This window comes from Pseudorca crassidens, chromosome 5, assembly GCF_039906515.1.
Source record: "Pseudorca crassidens isolate mPseCra1 chromosome 5, mPseCra1.hap1, whole genome shotgun sequence".
Classification (NCBI taxonomy): Eukaryota; Metazoa; Chordata; class Mammalia; order Artiodactyla; family Delphinidae; genus Pseudorca; species Pseudorca crassidens.
In genome coordinates, this window is record NC_090300.1 from 52,282,973 (window position 1) to 52,310,364 (window position 27,392).

At 36.9% G+C, this 27,392-nt stretch overlaps 1 protein-coding gene across 1 annotated transcript in view; it reads left to right on the forward strand.

The window, feature by feature from the left end:
* The window catches only part of LOC137224260 (EGF-like and EMI domain-containing protein 1), a 61,369-nt gene that overhangs the window by 29,478 nt on the left and 4,499 nt on the right, over positions 1–27,392 (forward strand). The window contains 7 exon segments of the mRNA XM_067737143.1: positions 9,349–9,468; positions 11,179–11,301; positions 15,574–15,711; positions 19,533–19,655; positions 21,858–22,052; positions 22,424–22,431; positions 24,056–24,179. Coding sequence (XP_067593244.1) covers positions 9,349–9,468; positions 11,179–11,301; positions 15,574–15,711; positions 19,533–19,655; positions 21,858–22,052; positions 22,424–22,431; positions 24,056–24,179 — 831 coding nt within the window.

Sequence of the window (27,392 nt, forward strand, 5' to 3'; positions counted from 1 at the left end):
GAAGATCCTTCCACCCTTGTATCCCACTGCCATTTACCACGGGGGTGGATTTGCTCAGATCTTGAAATGACACCTAAAACTGAACTGAAAATAAAAATAATCCCAAAGAAAGCATAAAGAGGGATTGAATTTAATCAGGGCTTTACATATTTAAGTCAAGGTAAAATCACTCTATTTCCAGATCATTATAAACAATTATTTTCTACTTCAGTGGTAGTGATCTTGATGTTGAAATTGCACCTTTTGTGTTTTCAGCAGACATTGACTTTTTGGTCCTACTGTCATCAACCTCAAGTCCCCCTCCACACCTCTCCTCTCCCTGTGGTCTTTTTGGTGTCATTAGCATCTCTTGCCTCAGGAATTACCGACATACTAAAACCAGCAACTTCTACTGAGGTCCTCTTAACTTTGTCATGGATCAGTATATGCCATGCAATTTATTTTATTTTTATTGCTTTACACTTTCTATTATAAAAGCAATACAAGTTCATTGAAGGAAACCAAAAAAAAATGGATAATAAAATAACACAAAAGAAAAATAGTAGAAACTGCCCATTCCATGATAGAGAAGTAACAATTTTTATGTATTGGTGTATATATTCTCAAGTATTTTATTTGTATAAGTAAATGACATAAGATTATACTGTACCTTCCATTATACAATTTGCCTTATTAAAATATTTTAAAACATTATTTAGTGTAATAAATTTAATTACAAAAATTTAACAAAAATTTAATTTTTCCATATGATGTTTAATGACTGCACTATAATAATAGCTTATATTTACTTAGAATTACCTTTGGGTCAGACACCACTGAAAAGTACATTTATATTCATTGTCTCATTTAAATTCACAGCAACTGTATGAAGTAGGCACTGTTACTATCCCCACTGTACAAAAGAGGAAATAAAGCACAGTAGAAGTTGAGTAATTGGCCCAAGATTTCATAGCGTGAAAGTGACAGAAGCAGGATTTGAACCCAGGAACTGGAACTCTGGAACCCAAGATTTTTCCAGCTGACTGTACTATGCATAGCATACCATTGTTTTTATAACTGCAGCCCAATATCCTGATGTAGGATAATTAGATTTGCACATTTTAATTATTTTAAAGAAAATTGCAGTAAATATTCTTACAGATAAATCTTTGCTCCCAATATGATAATTTCCTTAAGATAAATTCCAGTGGTTAAAATTGTTAGGGCTCAGAGGTTATTTGCACAATTCATGACATCAAATTTTTATGCAAACTTAAATCTTAGGGCACCTCAGCCTTACACACATAGACTGAAAACCGGAAGCAACAGAACACTAAATTCAAATCCTGTTTTGGTTTCTAGAAAATCACATCACCACTGTGTATCTTGCGGGAAACAAGCCTAATAATTCTGTTCTGACCTTATGAAATATTTTGGAAGTCTAAAAGATGATTTGTATAAATTCACATTTGACAAAATCTTTAAGACTCAGGTGCCTTGAATATATAATAGGCTTTCAGTAAGGGTTAATGACTGATTAGTCCACATCTGCAAAGTGTCCTGTGTTTCCTATTTTAGTGGTATTTGACCTAAGGAAATGTTTGCCTGAATCCTTTGAATTACAGAGATCATCTAGAAGCTGAATAAATGATTATTGGAGCATTGAGGTTAAATGGTTTTCATTGACCTATTGTACCTTTTGCAAATACATCAAGGAATTATATCTACCATTGCTTTCACAGAAGTTCCAAGTGTGTCTGTTTTCAATATTGGTATGTCTAGAAATGCCTTTATACATAGAAATTATTGATGACAGTTATTAAGCTATAGTAACACTTTGGAAATTATTTGAAATTTTTGTATTTTAACATTTTCCGAACCAAAAATTAAAATGAAAGGTCTGGTATCTGTAAATATATTTGAACATTTGACTTTCCTTGAAAAATGTAGTATCCCAATTTGTAAATCAGTATTCCAACATTCCTCCTGCATCATTAAGAGGAAAACTCTTGTGAAATAATTTCCAGCTTTAGGAAAAGCTAAGCAATGAAGATCCATTTGCATTGTTCTTATCACTTTTGAAATGATCCTATGTTATTGAATTCTCTTCAATCACTCCTGCACATGTCTTATCTCAATCACCCACCCAACAAGTGCCCCCCTTAAAAAACTTGCTCACAACTCTGGGGATGTTTTCCCTAGCCAGCACTCCAACTCGGTCCTTGGGGTTGGTGCTACACACATACTCAGTTTCAAATAACTGATCCCCAATTGCCACTGCTGCCATTGCTCTCAACTTCCTGCATTCCTATACTTATGCATTGTGGATTAGATTCAAGTTTCTCAAAACTATTTTTTTCTCATTGGTAACATCTGGTTATTAAAGAAGCAGTATGACCTAGTGATATAAAGGACTATGGGATCAGATGGATCTGGAATGGAATCCCAGCTCCCTCATTCACTGTGAAGATGCGCTGTTAATTTAAACTCATTAGTATTTCCTCATCTGTGATTTGGGCATAATAATCATACATATGTCATAAGATTGTGAATGAAGGTTAAATAAGTAATGCATGTAAAGAGCTTAGTAAGTTTCCTTACAAAAATTATTGTTAGAACCCTAAAGCAGAGAGGAGTACATTTTCAGCTACAGGGTTACATAGCTGTTTCTTGATAGAGTCAGGACTGGAATTCAGTTATTGATGACACCAAATCTTGTTCTCATACCACATATACTTTATCCAGTGCAACCTTCCAGGAGCCTCACTTTGCTGGTTCCCAATCCTTGATTACTGAGTTTTAGGAATCAATTTCTGCACACTCTCAAATTTTTCTTTAATGCCATTTCTCCCATCTCCCAGGATCAAAAGGCCCATTCCCCCACTGGCTGTTCTGTCTTCTGTATTTATCATTGTTGTCCAACTTTAATTGTCTTCTCATCACTTATCTTCTGGGTACACCACCCTTTATAACCAATCTTTGTAAGCATCCCATCTCTATAGCTATCACGAGAGAGCCCAGACCTCTTCTCCTCTAGTATAGTGTAGAAGTTAAACAAGTTTCTGAATCCAGCCTCCTGAGTTTGAAGCCCTCCTTTTTCCACAAATCCCAGTTCTGTCACTCTTTAGCTTTGGAATCTTGAATACAGTTTCTGCCTCAGTTTCTTTATCTATAAAATGGATATTTAAATTGTACCTGCTTCATTGAGTTCTTATGAAGATTAAATGAATGAATGCACTTAAAGCACTTACAAGAGTTCCTGGAACATATTAAGCGTATATTATCGATAATTTTAATAATTATTAGTCTGTAATTATAATAAGTATTATTATTTGTTAAAGATTTCCAAATGTAGCTCAGAGCTATTATCTCTTCAGTTCTTCTCCTTGTTCCCTACTACCATTCAATAAATACTTTTCCTTATCTTACTTGAATGATGTATTGAACAAATATGTGAGAAGTGCCTGAAACTGTACTTAGCACCAGGAAAGCACTCATAACATGCTAGCCCTTTCTTTTGACTCTCAGCCCTCAGCAGTTTTGACCCAACTTGCACTTGACTTCCATCTTGAAAGTCTCTTCCCTTAGATTTTGAGACCCTATTCTTACCTGGTCTTGTTCTTTTTCTAATACTTGATCTTCTCTTTCTACATCTTTTCCCATTTGTACATATTTGTTCATCTCCCTGCATAGTGTCAGTTCTTATTTATCTTTCTCTCCTAGGATCTGACACTTAGTAAGAATTCAGTACATCTTTGCTGATTTTAGTATTTGTCTTGATTCTTTTAACTCCCTACATAAGGATTTTTTATTTCCTCAACTTCAGTCAGGTTTAGCTATTCACAAACCTGAATACACTCTGGATTTCATATCACTCACAGTTGTTTTACTTTAAATGTATTAAATTCCAAAACTCTCTTTCTGATGTTAGCTTATTAGTCTTTTGTCCATTTCAATTCCTCTCTTTTATATTTACACTTATAATGCCTAACATTTGAACAATATTCCAGATACTGTATTAGTTGATTTACATACATTATTTCACTTGATATTTACAACAATACCATGAAGTAGCTGTTATTATGCTTGTTTTACAGTTAAGGGGCTAAAAGCTCCTAGAAGTCAAAAGACTGTTCCAAGGTCACAGAGCTAGTGACCTTGGCAGTCAGGTTACAAATTCATGTCTTTTTTATCTTTCCTCTATGCCATTTTGAAAGTTTAACCTGTTAAATATCAATGTGAATATTCTAGACAATAATTATTATAGCAATTCTGAGGAAGAATAGAATTTTTAATAATATAAAATACTTAACTTTAAAAAGTGTTTGTTTTCTGTCCATTGGTTTTCTCATTGCATCTATCAATGCTGTATAAAGCAGATAGTCTCCAGAGTGCCTCAGAGAAGGTGGCATTTGACCACCAGACCTCTTGTCGGAGCTGGCTGCAATTGTGTTAGAAACTGCTCTTCAGCTGGGCTGGACTGCAGTTAGGAAACATGATCATCGATGGTGAACTGACACTGCTGGGATGTGAAGCAGACATGAATGTTAAGCAATAGTGTCCACAATTTGCAACCCAGGAACTGCCAAATTGACAGCTAGACTAAACTATAGCAGCCTAGGAAGATGTGGTTAGTTTCTCCATTCAATCAATACAAAGTCTTAGACTGTACTTTGATGAATACAACCTCCCTGTCCTATAAACCAGGATGCTGTCTATTATGAATCTCAGTTAGATTCTTAGCCAGCATTTCACGTCTGAGCACCCTTGTAAGCCTCATAATGGCCCTAACTCTAGTTGGATGGGATTAGCCTTTCAAGTGAACATGCAGTTCATTAAGCATGTAGGAGCTCCAACGGCAGCCACACTTCTCTCCATGAACTAAATAGATTTCTTGCATTTTATCTAGGACTAGATGAAAAGGATCCATAATGCTGTGCTAGAAATAAATCTTGACTCTCTGAGGGACTTTAACAGTTCTAGTGAGTGTAGGAAATGAATAATATTAGTAATGAGCAAAACTTAAAAAGAAAATCTAAAGGTTTGGGGGGTTTTCTGCCTCTTTTTCAAGAGCATGGAATGAATGATTGTTTTATCTCATTTTTGCTTTGAGGATTTCTTTCCTTCAGGCTTGGGATAGTCATTTGGTATTTCACCAGATAGAAAATCTGCTTATCTTCTTCACCATTCTCTCACATGTTGCTTTGTCATTCATTTCCTTCCTGCAAGGGACATTTCCAACTTCCTATTATATACCAGGCACTGAAGTTGGAAGTGAAGAGTTCTTTGATACAAAAATCAAAGGTCCCTGCCCTCAAGAAGCTCATGGTCTGGTGGGGGAGACAAATGCATGAAGAGTACACAGTAGTAAAGTTGTACATCATATATTATAGGAACCCCAGTACATGTCATGTAAACCAGCCTAAAGGGCTTCAGAAAAAGCTTTTAAGAGATGATATCTAAGTTAAGCTTTGAAAGAAGAGTAAGAATTGGTCCAGAGAACAATGCCAAGGTCACAGAAGTCCTCTACCTAGAATTGCTGCACATGTAGAGACCCCATATATTTAAAATATCAACAATTAAGGAAGCTGTTGGGATTTTAGAGGGGATATTTTATTGCCATATAGCCAAGTAATTTTCATTAGGAATATATTTCTTGGATCAGAACACATTCCCTGGTAAAATGCCGATAAACCCTCATATATGAAGATATATATGTACTGTTTTGACAGTACAATGGCTTGCTGTAGGGAGGTTATATGCAGCCATTTCTGGACCGGTAACCCTCATAGTTGGAGACCTTGGGCATAAAGAAGGCATTAAGGGCAATAAGAGATTAAAGTAAATTTAGAGAAGTTCCCAGAGGTAGTTGTCAATGAGAAGAACATATCAAAGATAACTGCAATATGCTTTATAATCTTACATCTGGTGGAATTGACTTCTCACTTTTCAGAGTTAAGAAAAGTTACCTCTCCCATTGTCTTAAGCAGGGGTCCCCAACCCCCAGGCTGCAGACTGGTACTGGTCCGCAGCCCGTTAGGAACCGGGCCACACAGCAGGAGGTGAGTGGCAGGCGAGTGAGTGAAGCTTCATCTGCTGCCTCCCATCGCTCCCCATCACTCGCCTTACCGCCTGAACCGTCTCCCCCAACTTCCATGGAAAAATTGTCTTCCACGATACCAGCCCCTGGTGCCAAAAAGGTTGGGGACTGCTGGTCTTAAAAGCTGGTGGTAGAGGTTATGGAGTAAAGAAAGTAAGTTTCTGGTATAAACATGGCTGTGTAGGTCAACATCTTTTTCTTAACCTGTGACAAAGCATACAGAAAAAAAATGAAGAAAACAAGCAAAACCGAAAAGGTCCAGCAAATTTTACTTTTGTGAAATTGTGGGGCAGATTGAATCTACAGACTCGAATGTAAGAGTTTTTAGAGAGTTGATACTGGGCAGGAGCAACACAAGGAGAAAAAGGATGAGAAAATGTAAGAAAAGAAGGAAGGCGATAATAAAGATTTGTATAGAAACTGATGAAATAGAGAATAGAAAAACAGGAGAGAAAATTAATTAAAACCAAAAGTTGGTTCTTTGAAAATGTCGATAAAATCGACAAACATTTAGCTAGACTGAAAAAGGAAAGATGACTCAAATAACTAAAATCATTAATGAAAGAGGGACATCACTACTGACCCTAAGGAAATTTAAAAAGAAAATAGGATATACTACGAACAACTGTGTCACAACAGATTAGATAACTTAGATGAACACATTCCTAGAATGACAGCAACTACTGAAACTGACTTCTAAAGAAATAGGAAATCTGGTTAGACATTTAATAAGTAAAGCTAGACTTATCATGGTGATCATTTCATACTGTATTTAAATGTTGAATCACTATGGTATACACCTGAAACTGACATAATACTGTTCCTTAACTATATTTAAATTGTAAAAAAAGGTTAAAAAAAAAAAGTAAATAAAATAGTGTAGTATTTGTGTGTGACCTACACACATCCTCCTGGGGAAAACAAAAAAAAGAGAGAGAGAGAGGGATAGAATTAGTAATTTAAAAACTTCCCAGGGCTTCCCTGGTGGCACAGTGGTTGAGAGTCCGCCTGCCGATTCAGGGTACACGGGTTCGTGCCCCGGTCTGGGAAGATCCCACATGCCGCGGAACGGCTTGGCCCGTGAGCCATGGCCACTGAGCCTGTGCCTCCGGACCCTGTGCTCCGCTACGGGAGAGGACACAACAGTGAGAGGCCCACGTACCGCCAAAAAAAAAAAAAAAAAAACCTTCCCAAAAGAAAAGTTTAAACTGAGATGGTTTCAGTGGTAAATAATACCAAACATTTAAAGAAAAATTAATACAGATTATTCACAAATTATCCCAAAATATAGAAGAGGAGAGAACAATTCCCAGATCATTCCATGGGGCCAGTATTACCCTGATACTAAAATCAGACAAGGATTTCACAAAAAAGAAAACTACAGACCAATATCTCTTATGCATGTAGATGTAAAAATCCTCAGCAAAATATTAGTAAACCAAATCCAACAATTTATAAAACTGATTATACACTATGATCAAGTAGGATGTATCTCAGGAAATCAAGATGGGTTCAACATCTGAAAATCAATTAATGTGATATACCATATCAAAACCCACCTGATCATCTCAATAGATGCAAGAAAAAAATCTTGACAAAATCCAACTCCCTTCCATGATAAAAGAACGTAACAAACTAGAAATAGAAGAGAACTTCCTCAACCTAATAAATGGAACCTATGAGAAACACACAGTAACTTTACACTAAATAGTGAAGTGCTAAAAGCTTTCCCCCTATAATCAGGAATGAGGCAAGGATATCTATTCATGCCACTTCCATTCAACATGGTACTGCAAGTTCTAGCCAGAGCAAAAAGGCAAGAAAATAGAAGACATCCAGACTAGAAAGGAAGAAATAAGATATCTCTGTTCACAGATGACAGGATCTTGTAACAGAAAATTTTAAGGAATCCACCTAAAAAAACTATTAGAATTAACAAGGAAATCCAACTAAGTTGTGGGATTAAAGATCAAACTATAAAAATCAATTGGATTTCTATACACTAGCAATGAAAAATCTGGAAGTAAAGTTAAGAAATGATTCTAGCTATTATAACATCGAATAAAATACATAGGAACAAATTTAACAAAAGAAGTGCCAAAATTATATAATGAAAACTGCAAAACATTGTTGAAATAAGTTAGATACTAAAATAAATGGAAAGACATCTCGCGTTCATGGATCAGATAACTTAATGTTGTTCAAATGGCAATACTCCCCCAAATTGATCGACAAATTCAATTCAATCTCTCCCTACATAAAAGCAAGAAGTAGAACAATGTATATTGTATCTGTGATAGATAGATAGATATTTGTATCGCTTATATTTTCATAAAGTCTGGAAGGATTTACAAGAAATTAACAAAAGCATGCAAGCATTAATGTACTGCCAGCTTGCATTTTGTGGTAGTTGTTACATTGAAACTGGGTGAATGTGGGAGCAAGGTAGCTTTATTCATTGTTCTGCTTTTTATATTCTGTGCATTATTTTAAAAAAGGAAATGGGGAACATACAGGAGTAGGAATTCCCACCCCAGCAGCTTGTAATGTAGCCAAGGCTGATTTACAGAGTCAGACCAGGATCACTTAGCTCATCAATTCAACAAATAAGCTCTGTGTGGAGGTACTCCTTATAGGACGTGTGGCTTCACATTACTTTGGACTTCCAGAGAATATGACTAAGACTAAGATGAGAGCAAGTGAGGGGAAAAGGAGATCAGAAGGAGGTCACTCACTAATTCCAGTGGGATCTGAACTTCTTTATTTCATCTCCATGGCAGCGGTAGCTAAGACTCTCCCATGTTGCTCCAGTTGGCCTTTTCTTGGCACCGTGGTTGCTTATCCAAAGGCAGAGGAGATCTAGAGGAGGTGAAAGGTTTATCTGAGGATAATTGCTGCTCAAAGGAGTAGAAAAGGTGGGGACAGAAGGAGAAAAAATGAAAAGGTGTGTGGAGGAGTTCCTGCTGATTCTATTTAACTTTGGGTACAAGAGGGCAGCAGATGGACTTTTGAGAAGAGTAAAATTAGCCAGTTCTTTGACCTCGATCCATGTTTGAATTTGTTCAGAGTTTGGAGCTCAGATCACAAAATGGGAAACATTTTGTTGGATTAGCGGCATCTGAAAGTGGGAAAGACTTTCCAGAGGCCTTACCATCTTTATGTAAGAAATCCTCCTGTCCCAGTTCTCTTTTACCTTTCTCCACACTTCTGCTTTGTACATCTTTCTGAAGTTAATGAATTGAAAACTATCACTGCTTAATTGCTTCTAGCGATGGACCCCTGCATGGGTGGAAATGGATGTGCTCACATCTGTCAGAGTCAGCATGGCGTGGCCAGGAGTGCCTGTCACCCAGGGTACCAGCTGTCTGAATACAAAAAGGCCTGTGCAGGTTGGAAGTTGAAACTGATAGATTAATTGGGTAATTGTTTGAAATTCTGTGGTAATTCAGTTTTGATTAGTCAGAACAGCTAGGAGAAAGGTGTTTTCATTTATGCTTAAAAAAGAACATTTATATTCTTATTTGATCATTCTGAAAGGTATTTTTATGAAACTGTAAAAACTCAGTGAAATTTTTAGTTACAAAAAATGATCTGGTGTAGTTTCAGAATTAATTCTTTTTGTTTTCTGTTTTTCGTTCTGAAGTGAATTCCAGAATTAATATTTCAAAACCTTCCATAACCTCACAGGGAGTTTTTTATTATAGGCTACAGAAGGTGGGGATAACCTTTGAAAAGCAACTATGTGCAAATGAGTGCTCTCAGAAGTTAGGAATAATTAAAACCAAAAAGAAAGAAACTCTATAACTACAAGGTTACTTATTTCTGTTTCCTAGAAATAGCAAAACAGACACACTTCAATTCAAAGATGAAAGTGATAAATTACTTCGTGACCAGCACTGATAAATGAAGTCATTCCTGTGGGACTGTCTTTGTTTTAATAACTTCTGAGAAATCACAGAATCCTTCATTTTTATCACAGCGTTTCTATGAAATGAGAAACAGTTTATTTGCATTAATTAAGAAAATACAAAATGTTTCCTGACTTATGGGACTGATAAACACTTTAAGAAATTGAAAAAGAATTAGACATAAAAATTAGTGTGAAGTTAGTTTTTTTTTTCTTTAAGCCAAAACCAAGATAAAGTTTTCTGTGGATTATGTTAACATACTTTTCTGACAGAGAACATTTCTGCTTTGGTCCTCTGTTTGCATAGCACCTACCTTGCTGAGTTTCTGACACAGAATAGGATCTTATTAAAATTTGTGGAAAATTGACAAATGTATACGTATATAGATATATACATATATCCATACTTATCTATATAATATCTTTTTCAAATTTTTATTTTAATAATATCTGGTACATTATTCCTAAAAAGTCTGTCCCCAAAGTTACTGCCTATGTAGGGTTTTATAAATACCTTAGAAAAATGAGTATTTCTCTTAAGAGTCCTGGTGGGGGGTGGCATGCAGGACCGTACAAGGAGGAGGTTCTATTTGGGAAAATAATGGTGAGACCTATCCATTTAAAGGGGGGGCCTGCAGAAACTACGTGGACCACAAAATGATGTTATACTGAATAGACTTGGCCATCAGTGTCAGGAGAGAGAGAGGGCACCATTGTTTAAATGGCATTGCCCTGTAACAATCATATGTACAATATACACCATGGATTGCTACATATGAAGACTCCAAATCTGCCTTGTGTATGGCCACTTGTACTGTCTTAAATCAGAGAGATACCATTTTTGGTTAAGAATTTGATATATATTCATGAAGACAAATTACAATGACTTCTGCCTATATTATTAGAGGATAGAAAAGGTCTATTTTTTTGTTTGTCTTCTCTTTCTTCAAATTAATAGATACTAGTAGGTTCTAATAGGTAGAAAGAAGTGTTTGAGAACATAAGACCTACAGTAGAGTTCATGTCATTCGCAGTTGGTTTATTTGCAAATATGGAACCTATGTGGTATTTTACTGTTACGTTTGATGTTGGGGGTTGAGAGGCAGGGGATGCTTTAGTGCATTTTTATAGTTTACAAATAAACCTTAATTCCAGCTCTGAAGACACAGCTCCTGTGTATCTCTTTCTGCAGATGTAAACGAGTGTGCTGAAGGGCTTGCTTCCTGCCGCGATCGCTGTGTGAACACAGTGGAATCTTTCACTTGTGCCTGCCACCCTGGTTTTGAGTTGGGAGCTGATGGAAAACAGTGTTCAAGTAAGTGGCAATAATCGCAGCCCAGGAAATGTGTGGCGTTTTACAAGTATTAAACAAGAGTAACAAACAAAAGAACTACACTGAATGTCTTGCCGAAGTGGAAGCTCCTGAGAATGTTTTCCCCTGGGGTAGGCTGGGTGTGGGAGCTTCGAAGACCAACCCCCTCATTTTAATTTGACAAAACAGGGGCCCAGAGTCAACAGAAAATGGTCGGTATCATGATCCACAGTGTAGACCACAAGGACTAAGTCTCAGGTCTTCTGACTCGGGGCTGTCTTGGACCCATGGCTCTCCTTTGTGAAGAGTCTGTCTTCCTTCACCACCTCTGCTGTGCAATATTTATTGAACACTAATAATTCCAGTGTAAAACTCAGGGAAAAGGAACTAGCAGGAGTGAAGGAACCAGCAGCACAAGGGGCGGCTCTAGATTGTAATAGCATGTCTCATTTTCCATCTCAGTTCCAAAGATGCCCTTTCCAGTTCTCCACGTCTTAGTAAACCATCCATTCCGGGCGGAAGTCAAAAATTCAGTTATGCAAATGAGTAAGTGACAGAACTGGGACTTGAACTAGGGTCTTTAGGCTCCAAATATACTATCCTTTTAACTTTGTTATGTGTTTGTATACATCATATGTCTCTTGATCAGTTTTTTTTTTTTTTTGCATTACGCCAGCCTCTCACTGTTGTGGCCTCTCCCGTTGCGGAGCACAGGCTCCGAACGCGCAGGCTCAGCGGCCATGGCTCACGGGCCCAGCCGCTCCGCGGCATGTGGGATCTTCCCAGACCGGGGCACGAACCCGTGTCCCCTGCATCGGCAGGCGGACTCTCAACCACTGCGCCACCAGGGAAGCCCTCTTGATCAGTTTTAATTAAGGAAGAATAATAAGGCTAATGATAAACAGAATAAATTATGTAATGTTTTTACCTAAGCTCTCTCATGAAGAGACATTCTTAAGGGCACTAAGTTTTTCATTCTCTTCCAGTGCATAAAACTCTAATTCTTTAATGCCTGGGTTGCCGGTGTAGCCTTAAGCTCTGTTGGTATATTTCTACTGCTTAAAGACAGGGCAGTTTTGCTGCAGTGATATTTGTCTTTTAAAGAGCAAACTAAATAACATGGGAGAGAAGAATTAACTACTAATTAGGATATAACTTCTTTCGAAGTGAATCTTTCTCTCAATGCCCTGAGGAGTCCTTTCAGGCAGAGAGAAATGTGGATGGGTTTTTCTTTCTTATTAATATCTTGGCTTTTTAATGTGGCCAGAGGTTTAGGAGGTGAGTACATTTTACAGATGCCTGAAATAAAATCCCTTGCAATCTGACTGGTGAGTTCTCAGTTATCATGAAAGAGGGGGTCATTATTGCTAATGAGTCATGAGGTATAGGCTTTCTGTGAAAGTTACTTGGGAAAGCAATTTGCCCTAGAGTTGAATACATTTGGTAGAAGTGTATTTTTACATTTATTTCCCTCATGTGAATATTTGGCTAAGTTCTTTGTGTAGCTCTCACCAGACCTCAATATTTACTAACTGACATACAAAACTTTCTTGGTGAAAACTGGTATTTTGAGTGCTTTAAAACTTGTAGGTGGGGTAAATGTTTTCAGAACATGGTAATATTTAGCAGTGAGGAACTTCCCTGGTGGCGCAGTGGTTAGGAATCTGCCTGCCAATGCAGGGGACATGGGTTCGAGCCCTGGTCCGGGAAGATCCCACATGCTGCAGAGAAACTGAGCCAGTGTGCCACAACTGCTAAGCCCGCACTCTAGAGCCCACGAGCCACAAATAGTGAGCCTGTGTGCCAGAACTAGTGAGCCCGCGTGCCACAACTACTGAAGCCCACATGCCTGGAGCCCATGCTCCGCAACAAGAGAAGTCACCGCATTGAGAAGGCCCTTGCACTGCAACAAAGAGCAGCCCCAGCTCTCTGCAACTAGAGAAAGCCCGCGCAAAGCAAAGAAGACCCAACACAGCCCAAAATAAATAAATAAATAAATTTAAAAAAAGAAAAAAACAATGAATTACGTGTTCTTCATGTAACAGTATATTTTAGGCAAATATTGTTTTAACTTTTTCCTAGGACAACAATATTTTGTATTTATATCATTTCTTCTCAGAGGCTCTCAAAATACTGTATAGCACAAACATCGAATCCTCAAAGTGTGCTATGAATGAACTATCACTATCTTGTGATTAGAAATTAGAAAATTCTGGATCTAGCATGGTTAAATAAAACTGTCCCCAAACTACCAAGCAGTATATAGTGAACCTAAGTTCCATATGTATTTAATGCATATTTAATATATTGAGTAAATAATGATTATTTGCTATCTATGAGAAACCACGGGGATCAGATTTTAAAGTTTTTTTAAAGCATATTTTTAGGTATGATAGTTAAACAGTGTTATCTGTATCAAGAACGCAGACTCTCAGCTTACTTCTAGTGGTCAGTTCTAGATGAGTATGCGCATGTCTGAGTCCCGTATAGTTTAGCTCTTTATGAGGTTACAGTAATGTCATTTATATGTAAAGTACCTCCGGCAGTCTTACAGCTGCATTGATCACAGGGAAATGAGAATAGGAGCCAAACTTTGAAATATGTCTCCCTACAGAGTATATGCTAACATACTGTGAAAACTATCAGTTCCCTTAATTATTTCAGCCTTTCCTTTAGCTCTCTTATTTTGCTGTGTCCTAAACTAGCTGTTTCTAAACCCAAAGGCATTCTTATTTTCAACAATAAATTCATTAGCATAATCTTTTTTTTGTTTATTCAATCATTCAAAACCTATTTGTTTTTTAATTTTAGCACTTTTTTTTAACATCTTTATTGGAGTATAATTGCTTTACAATGGTGTGTTAGTTTCTGCTGTATAACAAAGTGAATCGGCTATACATACGCATATATCCACATATCCCCTCCTTCTCGGGTCTCCCTCCCACCCTCCCTATCCCATCCCTCTAGGTGGTCACAAAGCACTGAGCTGATCTCCCTGTGCTATGTGGCTGCTTCCCACTAGCTATCTATTTTACATTTGGTAGTGTATATATGTCCATGCCACTCTCTCACTTCATCCCAGTTTACCCTTCCCCCCCCGCCGTGTCCTCAAGTCCATTCTCTACTCTCAAAACCAATTTTTGAACATCTGTTACGAGCTGGGTAATACAAGATGATGAAGGTACAGAGGAATGAGCACAATGACAGGGATGTGCACTGGGCGCCCTGGACACATGGCTGCTGCCTAGCGTAGACTGGAAGCTGGGACCAGGGAGCATGATTTCTGTACATGTAACTATACAGCAACATAGCAGATACCTTGGCAGTTTGAATGGTGATACAGGCTCTCAAGGAATACCACAATCCTAAGTGCCCTTGTCCTGTTCTTTCCCATCTTTCTTCTTTCAAAGGATTCAGGAGTTAAGAATGGAAGGAAATGAACCAATGTAGTCGCTCTCATTTAGAGGTGTGTCCAAGCAACACAAATGAAGAAGAGTAGAGGCCAATGGTGAAAATAGCAGAGTATCTAATTCCATACTTTTAACAATGATGCAAAGCATTCTTTTATTTTTCATTTTCTCACTTAGAAAATGATTGATTATAATACCTGTGTGCTCAGGAAAATTGACATCTATGTACTGAGCTGGATGCCCCCCAAAGTGCCCCAAAGTAGTGGCATGTACCATTATCAGCAAATTAGTGCTCAAAGTAAGAGAATGTTTATGTAATAAGTGACTTTTGTATACATCAAAGCTGATTAGCATATGAACATGATACCAGTTACATATAATCAGCTAATTCATTGGTTTTTTTTCATAGTTTTGTTCCAAAGCCATTTTTAACAGTATTTTCATGTACTCACAGCCTAAAAAAAGGGCAGATATTAACATACCATTAGTTTGAGAACAGATATGTCAGCTGTATTTGCTTTCTGATCATTGATTCAATACACATATTTTTTACATTCTGAAAATACTGAAAATTCCCAGACGTAAGTGTCCTTTAGGATACGTTTAATAACCATTGGTGGACTCATTACCTTTCTGCCACACTCTGTCAGTTTGACATTATTTATAGGTTTATAAGCTTTTTGATATGGTCTAGATATTTACAATGCTTAATAGTCCTCAGACTTTTACTTTTATATGCTTAGAGTGTTGACAGATTTCCAATAAAGTTAGTCATCTCCCAACAGAGAGAGTGTACCCATTGTTGCCATATATTCAGATTTCTCTGTTATTATGCTAATAATTCTCTTTTGCTTGTTTTGGAAAGGGATTGAATTGGAAATTGTCAATAGCTGTGAAAAGAATAATGGTGGTTGTTCCTGTCACTGTGAACATGCAGTTGGTGAGCCCTGTTGCTCCTGTAACCATGGACACCGGCTTGATTCTGATGAGAAAACATGCATAGGTAATGTATGGTAAATGCCATCTTCCTTCAGAGGTTGCCCTGGATTCATTTAGCCCTTTCTTCTCTAATACTTAGTGCTCTAATGTAGCCACATCTCTCAAACTGCAAGAAGTAAAGTGAACAGTGTCTTTGGCTACTGGACAAATGTAAAAGAAATACTAATTGACAGAAGACATCATTGTGTTTAGATATTTACTTTGAAGTTAAAGGAGATTTAAAACTTATTAGCAATATATATGGACTTAACAGTTTTATTTCTGGAAAATATTCTAAGGCCTATCTAACCATTTAATGTAATTTGTAATTCAAACAAAAATGCCACCATGCACGCTAATTCTCTCCACCACAAGCAGAAGCAATCATGTTCTTTGGTTTTCAACTTGGTGATAATTTGGATGTCACCTTTGACATGGCAGGTAGCTACGGTCCAAAAGAAAACTTTAAAAGATGTTATTCTTTGGAAGTCCCAGCTCAAAACTATTTTTAATGGATAACTTTTTCTACATATTATCAGAACTTATATCATTTGAGACAATGAGAAGAATAAATTCCACCCCAGCCTTGCTTCATAATGAAATGTTTAATCTAGAACTTCTGAGAAAAAGGAATATCTACTAAAAATAGGAAGAGTGAGCATCAAACTAAATTACTATGTGCTCTGGGTCTGAGAGCACCTACAAGCCCCTAAAACAATATGCCATCATTCGAGAATTATGATACCATATTTGCTTGTTTTCTTTTGTGATACTTTATATCACCTTTCTTAAAAATTATGATGTGAGTACTAAAAAAAATCTTTGACCATTTCATGCTACAGTATGATTTGAGGCAAACTGAAGTACCAAAAGAGAAGAGGTGAATTTCAAAAGCCTAAGTCATTGAGATTTTTTAGTTTGGCACTAATGTGACAGAGTGAACTTCAAGGGATTTTAAAGTATTCTGGTTTCATAAATTATTTAACCAAAACAATGTCATTACTTGTTATTTCTTGATCGAACATCACCTTCTGCATTTTTCTCAGTGTCTATAGTGATTAACTTAATGAAACCAGTTGATTGCCTTGCTTCTTTTTTGTAATGAAAATTATGCTTATAATTTTCTACCTTGCTAACATTTGTATCTCTGGAAAAAAAAAAAGGGCTTCCTTTCTTCTTTGCTTCCTCGCTCCCTCCCTCCCTTCCTTCTTTCCTTCCTACCTTCTTTTATTGACTGTTGGGTAAGGGAAACTGGAATTTCGCTAAACCTTTTGTTTGCAACTTATAGTTTGATATCTTTCCTTATTCTTTGAAAAGTACAGTTCAGTAAATTTCTTATTTACAGCCAGAAAAAATAGCATCTTCCAGGGTCAAAATGTAGAAAATTGCATATTTATGACATTTCAGCAGTCAACATGACAACATTGTTTTGTTTACGGCTCAAGTTTATTTCATTTTCCAACAATAAATAACACTCATTCCTAAAGACCAAATATTCACTAGAGTAAAGGCAATGATTTGTTTGGAGTGTGCATATACATACTCGGCTTATTTGCCTGAGAACAGATTAAGGCCATGGATGCTTTGTAAAACATTCATGCATGAGGGAAATTAAACAATTTTCTTTTTAGTGTATTTTAGGATCCACTTTCCTTTTACATAACTTTCCTTTTACACAACGTTCCTTTTACAAATAAATGTGTTCTAGTCTGCAAATGGTCAGTCTTGCCCAAATGCAAAAATGTATTAGGGCTAAAACCTAGAGATGTTTTAACGCAATTTGAAAGACAACTATACAAAATACAAGTGTCTGACCAGCAGTAAGTTCACTAAATTTAACAATTGGTAGTTATCAGAAAAAAAATTTATTCTAATCTTTGGAGCTTTATTCAGTGACCATGTGTGGGGGGTAGATACAGAAGGTCAAGTTTTTTCAAGGTTTACGTTTGATGCTTTTCTGAAGTCATAGTTGAAATGTTTAATTGTTTCACCTGACTGCAATTAATGCTGTAGTTTTGATTAGGGCTAAATTTTTAAGTACAGGTGAATTTCTCTGCGATGCTGCAATATTTGGTGTATTGGCCAATGTAAATAGGAAAAATATGATCATCAGAGAGGAAGAAAAATAAAAAATAAGCAAGCAAAGATATTACCAAATAAGATCTGGAAAGGAATCAAGACATTTAGGAAAACAGGTGATATAAGGGTTGAAGGGACAGGGCATTTTAAGAAAGGAAGAATGGGGTTTCAGATGAGTTCTATACATGAGACAGAAATAACCCCAGAGGAATGATAATAGAAGAAGAATCCAAAATGGGTCATAAAATGATAGATCGAGGAATTCATTTTTCCAGTTATGTGATGCAATTGTGCTCCTTACTGGTTGAGAACAGGGAATCATGAGACGTATATGTTTAGAGGCTCTGGTGATATCTGAGAAGACTTTTAAAAAAATCTTGAAATAAGAAAATCCAAAAAACATAATGTTTTAGATAAAATTAAACTGAATTTTTTAAAGGTTTTTTTTGTCCTCTATATTCATGCTATATAATACAAAGGGTAAATGAAGTTTTAATATAAGAAAGGAAAAAAATATCATCTAGAGTTTTGTGAGTAGCACTGCTTGTGACATTTTGCAGGAGAAAGAATGTTTTGTGTCCAAATGACCTTCATTTGGATATTTTATGGTGACCCCTAACCTTAGCTGATTGATTGCATTTTCTTTCCTTCCTTTCTCTTGTCTGCATTTTCTTACATTGGTACCCTTTCCAAGGTTAATTGAGACACTGACCTTTTATATCTGGGGCCGCTCATGTAGTTATGGAGCAATGGGATTTTGTAAACTCAGCACTGACAGGCCACCCAACTTAACAATTCAACAAAGGGGGTAGAATTGAACTAAGGACCTATAGTCAAAAACCCTGACCACACAATTCCCAGGTGTCTAGCCTGGTGAAAGCAGTGGGTAAAGAGTCTGTTGCTACCCTTTAGCCAATTATATTATAAATGATCCCCTCAAAACTCAGGATAAATCGATTAGCCTTTGGCTGAAAGGTTTCAATTTGACATCTTCTGGTGCATTTTTATTTTCTGCAGGGCAAATAAAGGAAGACACATGCCAGATTGTAGAATCCTAGAATAACAGTGCTGAAGGAGACTTAAAGATCATCATTTAGAAAGCTGTTTATCTGCTAGGACACTCCAGGGTAATAGTGTCACCAATTATAATAAAAACTCATCCCAGTCAAAGCATCATCGAAAAGTTCAAGCAAATGCCCTGAAATATTCTGTAATTTAACACATAATATTTAAAATGATTGTCTGCCCTCTCTCTAAATTGCCTTTATCCACTTCTCTTCCCAGTCACGTGACTTCTTTTTGCTTGGGAACGTTCTTTCATCTGAAGTTCCAGAAGAACAAACACATGGGGGCCTAAGACTGCCTCCTCTTTGCAGCTATTAAATGTCCATTAAGTGGAATTTTTTGGCTCTTCTTCTCAAGCTGTTTTTTTGTTGTCGTTCTTCAAGTTCTCTGTTTGTTCAGTTAGATTGCTGTTTAAACTGGAAAAATAGCAGAGATCTCTTACCCTGTGCTTATAAATGCATTTGGAGATTACTTACAGCCTTTTCAAATAAATACCAGGCATAGAAGCATGTCAGAAACGTACACCCAAATGCGGCCTCATTTGTTTTGTGTTATAGTCTCTTCAATATCTGTACTCAGTAACCTGAGAAATAGAAAATGGTTAGTAAATCAGTTTTAATTTCGAAGTGAGGCTTATCAGCACCTTCAAAGGTCAGTTAAATTCCTGCCCTTAAGTAACAGAAATGTCCTTTCCCCCTTTAGACCTTGATGAATGTGAGAGTGGAGAAGCCTGCTGGGCCCAGCTCTGCATCAGCTACTTAGGAGGCTCTGAATGCAGTTGTCAGGGAGGCTTTCGGATCAGTTCTGTTGCTTGTGGATGTGATGGTGAGTTCCTGAGCTCTAACGTGAAATCCCTGATGTGATGGGGCCATCAATGGAGGGGGAATATCTGAGGCAGAGGGTTAGGGTGGGAAAGGGAAGGCTTTGACACTAAAGAGACTTGGATCTCTCTGTGCCTTAACCATGTTCTATTATACGAACTTGGGTGCTCTGAGCCTCAGATCCTCATCAGTAAAGTGAAGACAATAATGGGATTACTGGGGAAATTAAGAAAAGTAATATATGTAAAGTGCCTGCTACTGTGATTGACATCGAGAAATCACTCAACTAAAAGTAGCTATTATTATTATAATAATAATCATCGGCCCATAATCCCTTTTACCTAATTTAATATATATATAGGCAAGTGAGAGATTCCAGCAAGCCATAGCACACTGCCACAGGAATTGCTCTTGGCAAGCTTGACTGGAGTCAGAGGTGATTACTGAGTGTCCTTCTAACTTTAAGGGCAATAGCAAAAGGATTGCCGGTTCACGAGCCACAGTCCAAATCTGTATCAGAATCCTTTATATATCTGATATCAATCTAGATAATGCAAGTTTTAAGGTGAGTCATTTTATAATTTTCTAACTTATTTGTTGAAATTGATTCACTTACCTTTTAGATGACTTCTAGCTGATAGGTGTATTTTTATATGATAGGAGAGTTTGAATTCAGTGAGTAGAGTTAATTCACTTTTTTATACCATTAAGAAGGGCTCATGTAAGTCATCGCTGTAAATTACTTTAACGAGTTTACCTTAAATATATAATCTTTAAATTTTCATTTGTGATTATTATTACCATTATTTTGAACCTTACTTTTCTTCTTGAAATCAAAGTTCGAAGATTGTTATCTATTTCAATAATAGTCAGATTATATAAGAAGACTTTAATGCCTCAGAGAAAATAGTGTTTCTTGGATTAAAGAAATAAATTCTTGTATTCTGTTGAGGATGATAGTTGTGTTTCTTCATATAGGTGCCAAGCTCCCCAGCCTTGCAGTATAGATAACAGCAAAGAACATACAACTATGATATCTATATATTCTAAACACAGTAGAGCATATTACCACTTACACCTCCCATCCAATTAACAGGGCCAAAAAAAATTGAATTTCATGTACCATCTGTTCTTAAGCAAAGTGAGCCAAGAGATGATTGTGAATATACATACTTGGGTACACACATCCAAATGGAAAAGGTATCCACAATCTGAGGCCAGACCTGGAAACTCAGCTTCATAAATGAACTTTTAGTATATTGAACACATTGATCAAAGTCTGGGCTCAGATGTGGACATAACACCAGTAAGTCATATGAGATTAAGGCCTAGCCTTCATCCATCTCTAAAATTCTCCACAAACTGTGCACAGAATTATGCGTGGAATAAAGGCTTCACCATAGATATTGAATAATTCAAGAGTGAATGAACGTTCTGCAAAATGGTACACAGCCTAAGACCATGTAAGTTTTAAATTCTTCCTCAAATCTCATGAACAAGCTCTCAGAAAGACCTTGTCTATGTAGGTAAACTATGGTAAACTTGGAAATGAGTGAAGGAAAAGTAATTGGCAGGATATATTTGAGGAAGAATTGGGGCTATGCTTTCTATATAGCAATACATTGTTATTGGTTAATAAAGGTGACAGATATGCCCATGAGTTCATACGGTCTATTTTATCTCTCAACGCCTAAGAGCAAACACTTTAAATTTTCCCAGATGTGGATGAATGTCTGGATCTCAGTATCATCTGTGACCAACTACGTATCAACTCTGTGGAAAACTATGAGTATACTTGTGAGGAAGGCTGCAGAATTGGAAGTGATGGAAAAACTTGCATCTCTAAGTTGCTGTGGAGAGTTTTATCAAATCTCTTCTAACCGACTTCAACCCTTGTCTTGTTCTTTGGGAGCACGGAGACCATATATTCTTTAACTCAACCTGTCCTCCCCTTTCTCTCTTCACAGACTGAGATCTTTCTTTTCCTTTTGTTCTCTTGCGGCAGTTTCAACTCTGTGCTTGCTGCTTCTCACCTTCATTTACAATAGGCGGTTTGAAATGGCTTTCTCAAAGAGTTTTACCTTTCAGCTGCCCCCTGCCTTGACTGTCTAGTTCAGACTCTCTCATTTTTCCCATCAACCCTTGCTCAGTTTTTCCTTCTTTTAACCAGCATGTGGAATCCAGGTCTTTCCCTGTGCGGTCTGAGCTTTAGATGATGATGAGCTAAAGGAAGAAGAAGAGGAATTAGATATTGTGAAGTTTCCACGTCTTCTATTCAAGAGCCCACCTCAACTGCTTCATTATGTGGCCACCTCTCTGCCTCTCACCCACGAAGGTGGAGAAGATGAGCTGGAAAAGGGGAAAGATATTCGAGGAGAACTGACTGCTTTGCACAGAGTTGGTGCATAAAAGCATGTATCTCATTAAAGTCACCTCTTTTCTCCATTTTTAGATAGTTCACATAAATCTTTCATAGACAATTTCATTATCAATGTTTAATGCCATCAAGTGTTTTAACATGATATTAGCAAGAAAAATGGGACCAAAATTACTTATTCAAAGCTCCCTATGAAATTCATCATCTTTTGTCTTTCTTCCCTTTAGCACAAAAAAAGGTTGCTATGTAGGTATGTGTGGACCAAGGGTTGCAGGGGGGTGGGCGCTATTGAAAATGTGATACAGTGAAATGGAGCTGAAAAATAGCTTTGAATTAGCGTAATGGAGAGAAGGATTGGGACCTTTTAGTTCTAACAGTTTAAACTCTACTAGAAGTCATTTTGGTATAGTTCAAATTTACCTTAAATAGCCTTAAAATCTAGACCCTTTCTAAATTTTAAAATGCAGAGAACCAATGGTTCAATATGCTCAAGTGGACCAAGAAAAAATATCTTTACAAATGGGAGCAGTTTTTCTTATATATCCATGCAACGGAACTCAAGCATCAAATCGCTTCTGATCAGAATAAATTAGCATAACCTCTTTCAGAAGTAACAGTTTGCAGCCAGTCTGCTGCTTCTTTTTCTTTTCTTTGTAAGACAGAGCTGCTCTTTTTGTTCTCCCTCTATTCCTTGTATTTTAAGAGCATCAAAGCTTAATGATTTCTTTAGAAGACATTCAGTAAAATAGCAGATTTGTTTATACGCTATGGTCAATGATAATAATATCAATAAATGCATCTGCATAATGATAGAAATGCTTTAATGTTACTGCATTAGACTCCTGATACTCTGGCTACTCAAAGTCAGAATAGAAATAGTTCAGGACTACCAAGACAGTCAGAACTTGAGTGGCCAAGATCTAGAGAAAAGAGAAGCTCAGACAAGTGAGATGGACAATCTGTGCTCCTTTTCTCCTTGAGCCATTTGCTAATGTATGGGCTATGCAGACAGAGAAGCCAGGAAGTCTACCGACAGCTGCAAAGAGAGTAAGGAGCTAAGCACAGTTATCAGCAGTATCATGCATGGTGCTAGAGAGGTAGAAGTTGGAGTTGAGGATCTGCCAAGGTGGAGAAGCCTTGCTAAACATGACAGGCTTTCAACTGGGACATCTGAAAGACCCCATCTAGAAACAGGGGCAAATCTTAAAATGGAATGAGCCTTAAAAAAACAACTGAGATAAAGTCTATCCATCCTTATTCAGATTAAGGTAATTTCCCTCAAGAATGGAACAGATAAACACATTATGGTACATTTATACAATAGAATACTATATAGCCATAAAAAATCAACTAGTGAACACACAATATGTGTGAGTCTCATAAACATTATATAGAATGAAGGAAGCTTGATACCAAAGAGTACCTACTTTACAATTCCAGTTATATAAAGTTCAAAAATAAGGGGAAATAATCCATGGTGCTATAAATCAGAATAGAGCTTAATTTGTAAGGCTAATGATTAAGAATCATCAAGTCACCTTTCAGTTTTTGGGGTGCTGGTAATATTCTATATCTTCATCTGGGAGGCATTTACATGGGGTTGTTTACACTGTGGGAGAAAAAAGTATGAAGTGTACACTTGAGTTCTGTGCACTTCTCTGCATGTATATTAAATCTCAGTAAAAAGGCTTACTTGGGGAAAAAAAAAAAAAAAACTTTGCATAAAACAGCCTGGAAGGAAAAACACTGAAGTGCCAGGACCATTGATTATTTTTGTGTTCAGAAATTAATGGTAATTTCTTTTCATTTTTTACTTTCTTCAATATCCTAAATATTCTTTAGGGACTACTTCCAAGCTCTATTTTAAAAGGTATCTCTTTGCTATTGTCTTTTACTGGGACTCTTTAGGAAATGTGCTCAAGGATCATGTTTATTTGTTTTTTGGGACATGAAGGGTTTCATCTTTATTTTCAGTGATGTAGACAGTATGGGTCCACTAAGATGATATTGCATTCCGGTCTGTTTAGATTCATACCTTCGGACACGATTGCACGTTGAGCTGTGAGGACTGCATGAATGGAGGCTGGTGCCAGGAAGGAAAGAGTGGATGCTCCTTCCCAGCTGGCTGGGGAGACATTCTTTGTAATGAAAGTAAGTGATTCCTTGGAGCATGGGTAAGAGAGTGATGAATTTTCCTTTACTGCTGGTAAACTGTTGGTCATGAGCTCTTTACATATGTTCTCCCCAAAATGTTTTAACAAGGTTAACAATTGATATGGGTGAGAAACCAATTTATTTGTTGTGCACAAAGAATGTCTGTGAAGCACTGAGGTTTCAAACTGAACATGTGATTAAAATGGGAGATTTTGTGTTCCCTGGGAAACTTGATGTGCTGTCTCTTGTTCATCCATGGAACGTAAAAGTTTATAAAGGATCCTAATATTCTAGGCCTATAAAAATCCCTCCATTTAAATAAATCATTAGGCCCTGGCAAGCTACTCCCAAAGAAGAAAGAAAAATGAAAGGATTTGCGTTACGAAGTGCAGTTAAGGGAACTGCTCGACTGTTCGCTGCCTCTTTTTTGTTTGTGTTTTCTTTTTCTTTTAAACAATATGTAAGTACAGCCAATGACACTTGTAAGTTTTTTATATGTCTCTCATGAGAAAATGTCAATGATTTGAAAAATAATACCTCTAATAAATTTTTTCCTTTATATTTTAAATGGAGGTATATTTGCAGATACTAAAACTGACAAGTAATAAAAACAGAATATATTGACTCTTTTTATTTCCTTTTTCTCTTTTTAAATTTCCCTTATAAATTTTTTAATAAAAGAGTTCTCTTGGTCTTTGTGAATGGCTTGGAAGATGATATGAGCAGAATTTCTTTTGAAGCCCCTGCATGGGGGAAGAAAAAGCACAAATATTGTTTCTATTATGAGATGGATGCAAAACTTGAATTATAACATAGTGAAGTGGTTCCCCCAGAATTACTAGTTGGAGTGTGGAGGCTCTTCCTGAAGCATCCCTCTGATCATGTCTCCCTGCTGCTCAGAAAGCTTCAGGAGTGTCCCATTTCCTGATACATAAAGCTTTATGCTTCTAATCTAGTTACCGGCAACCATCTAATATCAGGCCCTCATAAATCCTTTTCTCTTTTTATCCACAACTCTTTGACCAGCTTATCATTTCCAGCAAGCTAAACCACTCACTACTTAATGCTTTGCACTTTTCAGCTTTGTGCCTTTTGCTAAACTGACATCTTTGTCTATTGCCATTTAGTGCCTGAAGCTTTATTTGATGGCCCCAGTCCAATCACAGCTATTTATATTTTCTGTGGATTTAAAGCCTCTCTCTCTACTTTTCTCTCTCTCTCTCTCTCTCCCTCTCTCCATTGAATTAGAGTTAGCTATGCTTCTGTTCCATTTCCTTACTAGTCTGGAAGCTTATTGGCCAGGTCCTATTCACATTTTTCCAAATTGGAGGGACCTGTGCATGAATGGATAAAACTTTGTATTGAGACTTCCAGCTATATGGACCTGCTGCTTGACATAGTCAACTGTATAAAACCGGGATCAAATAATCTTACTGCATGACTATTAGGAAGTAAATATTTTCCCTATATTATAAAATTTTTTGGTAAATGTGCATCTTCCAAACCCTTGATCCCTAGCATGTCAGCATGAGAGATGAAACTAAAAATTTATTGCAAATGCATCAGAGTAAAACGTCTGACGCAAAATTAATATAGAAATGTTGAAAATGAACTTCCTGATAAAATGAAGATAACATGACCCCTTCTTTGGCTTTGGAAAACCTTGAGATTCTCTACGTGTTCACATGGTCCAGGAAAGGGCAGTCTGTCCCTGAAAACAGAAGCTTATGTCTTCTTTGCATTTCCTGTCTTTCTTTCATTCTTCTTCTACAAAAATTAAAACAGAACAATCCAAATTGGAAAAAAAAAAAGTGCTCAGTAATTCTTTAACAAAAAGGGAGAGCAAGAACACTTTCTTTAAAATCCCTATAGGGGCTTCCCTGGTGGCGCAGTGGTTAAGAATCCGCCTGCCAATGCAGGGGACATGGGTTCGAGCCCTGGTCCGGGAAGATCCCACATGCCACGGAGCAACTAAGCCCGTGCGCCACAACTACTTAGGCCTGGCACCACAACTACTGAAGCCCGCGCACCTAGAACCCGTGCTCCGCAACAAGAGAAGCCACTGCAATGAGAAGCCCGCGCACTGCAACAAACAGTAGCCCCAGCTGGCTGCAACTAGAGAAAGCGTGCGCACAGCATCAAAGACCCAAAGCAGCCAAAAATAAATAAGTAAATAAATAAATTTATAAAAAAAAAATCCCTATAAACTGTAATAAATGGAAGTGACCAATCATTCATCACTAGTATTTCTAAGAGTACCAGCTCTTCAAATGCAGCAAGAGACATTTTAAAAAAAAAATCTGCAAGGATCTGGAAAGTTGGTTTTCCCACGGAGTAGATCTTCTAGCCCAATGTCTTTATTGGTCTATAACGAAAACATCTACTTGGATGTTTTAGGAATTTCTCCAAGTAGTTACAATGAAACAATTAAAAAATTACCACATATTAATCTTAACAGCACATTTTAGAACTCCATTTCTTTTGAAGAGATTTCATATTGACTGTCTCATTTGTTATTGTGAGACTCTATCCAGTGGAAAGAGAAGATAGGAGTATTTTCATATGATAAATGAATGGACTATATATTATATGGAAGGGAAGATTCATGACTTCTTCCAAATCATCCAGCTATGTTTTAGCGCATGTTTGTTTTAAACTTTTCTTCTCCAGGATAATTGCTCTGTTTGATGTTAATGAAGTATTTAGCAAATCCCTGTGCACCGTGATATCATACTCTTTTAGTGGGGGACTACCAGATGATAGTGTTGGTATGCCAATATTGATGCCTTGCTATAACCCAGATACTGTGCAAGCTATTTAAACTTGCCTAGCTTCATTTTCCAGGTATATTTTTATATATATATTTTATATATTTTAAAATATATATTTATATATTTTTTAAAATGTGCCATCTATAGTTGCTGTAAGAATTCAAAGACTTACTACGTGTAAATTAACAATGCAGGTCTCAACCAGTATTTGTTGCCGGTTTCTTTCTCTCTTACTCCTTTTGTTTTTGTCTTTCCTTTTCATGGTAACCTCGAGCTTGAAAGCAAAGAAAAGAAGCCAAGTTTCCATATTAGCAGCATCTGGAAAGGTGTGGGTGGGTAGATGGCAGAGGTGATATAAATGTAGTTTTACAATATTTAGCCAATTATGATAAAATGTCAATTTAAATGGTTACTAACCTTATCTCAACAGCTCTATTTA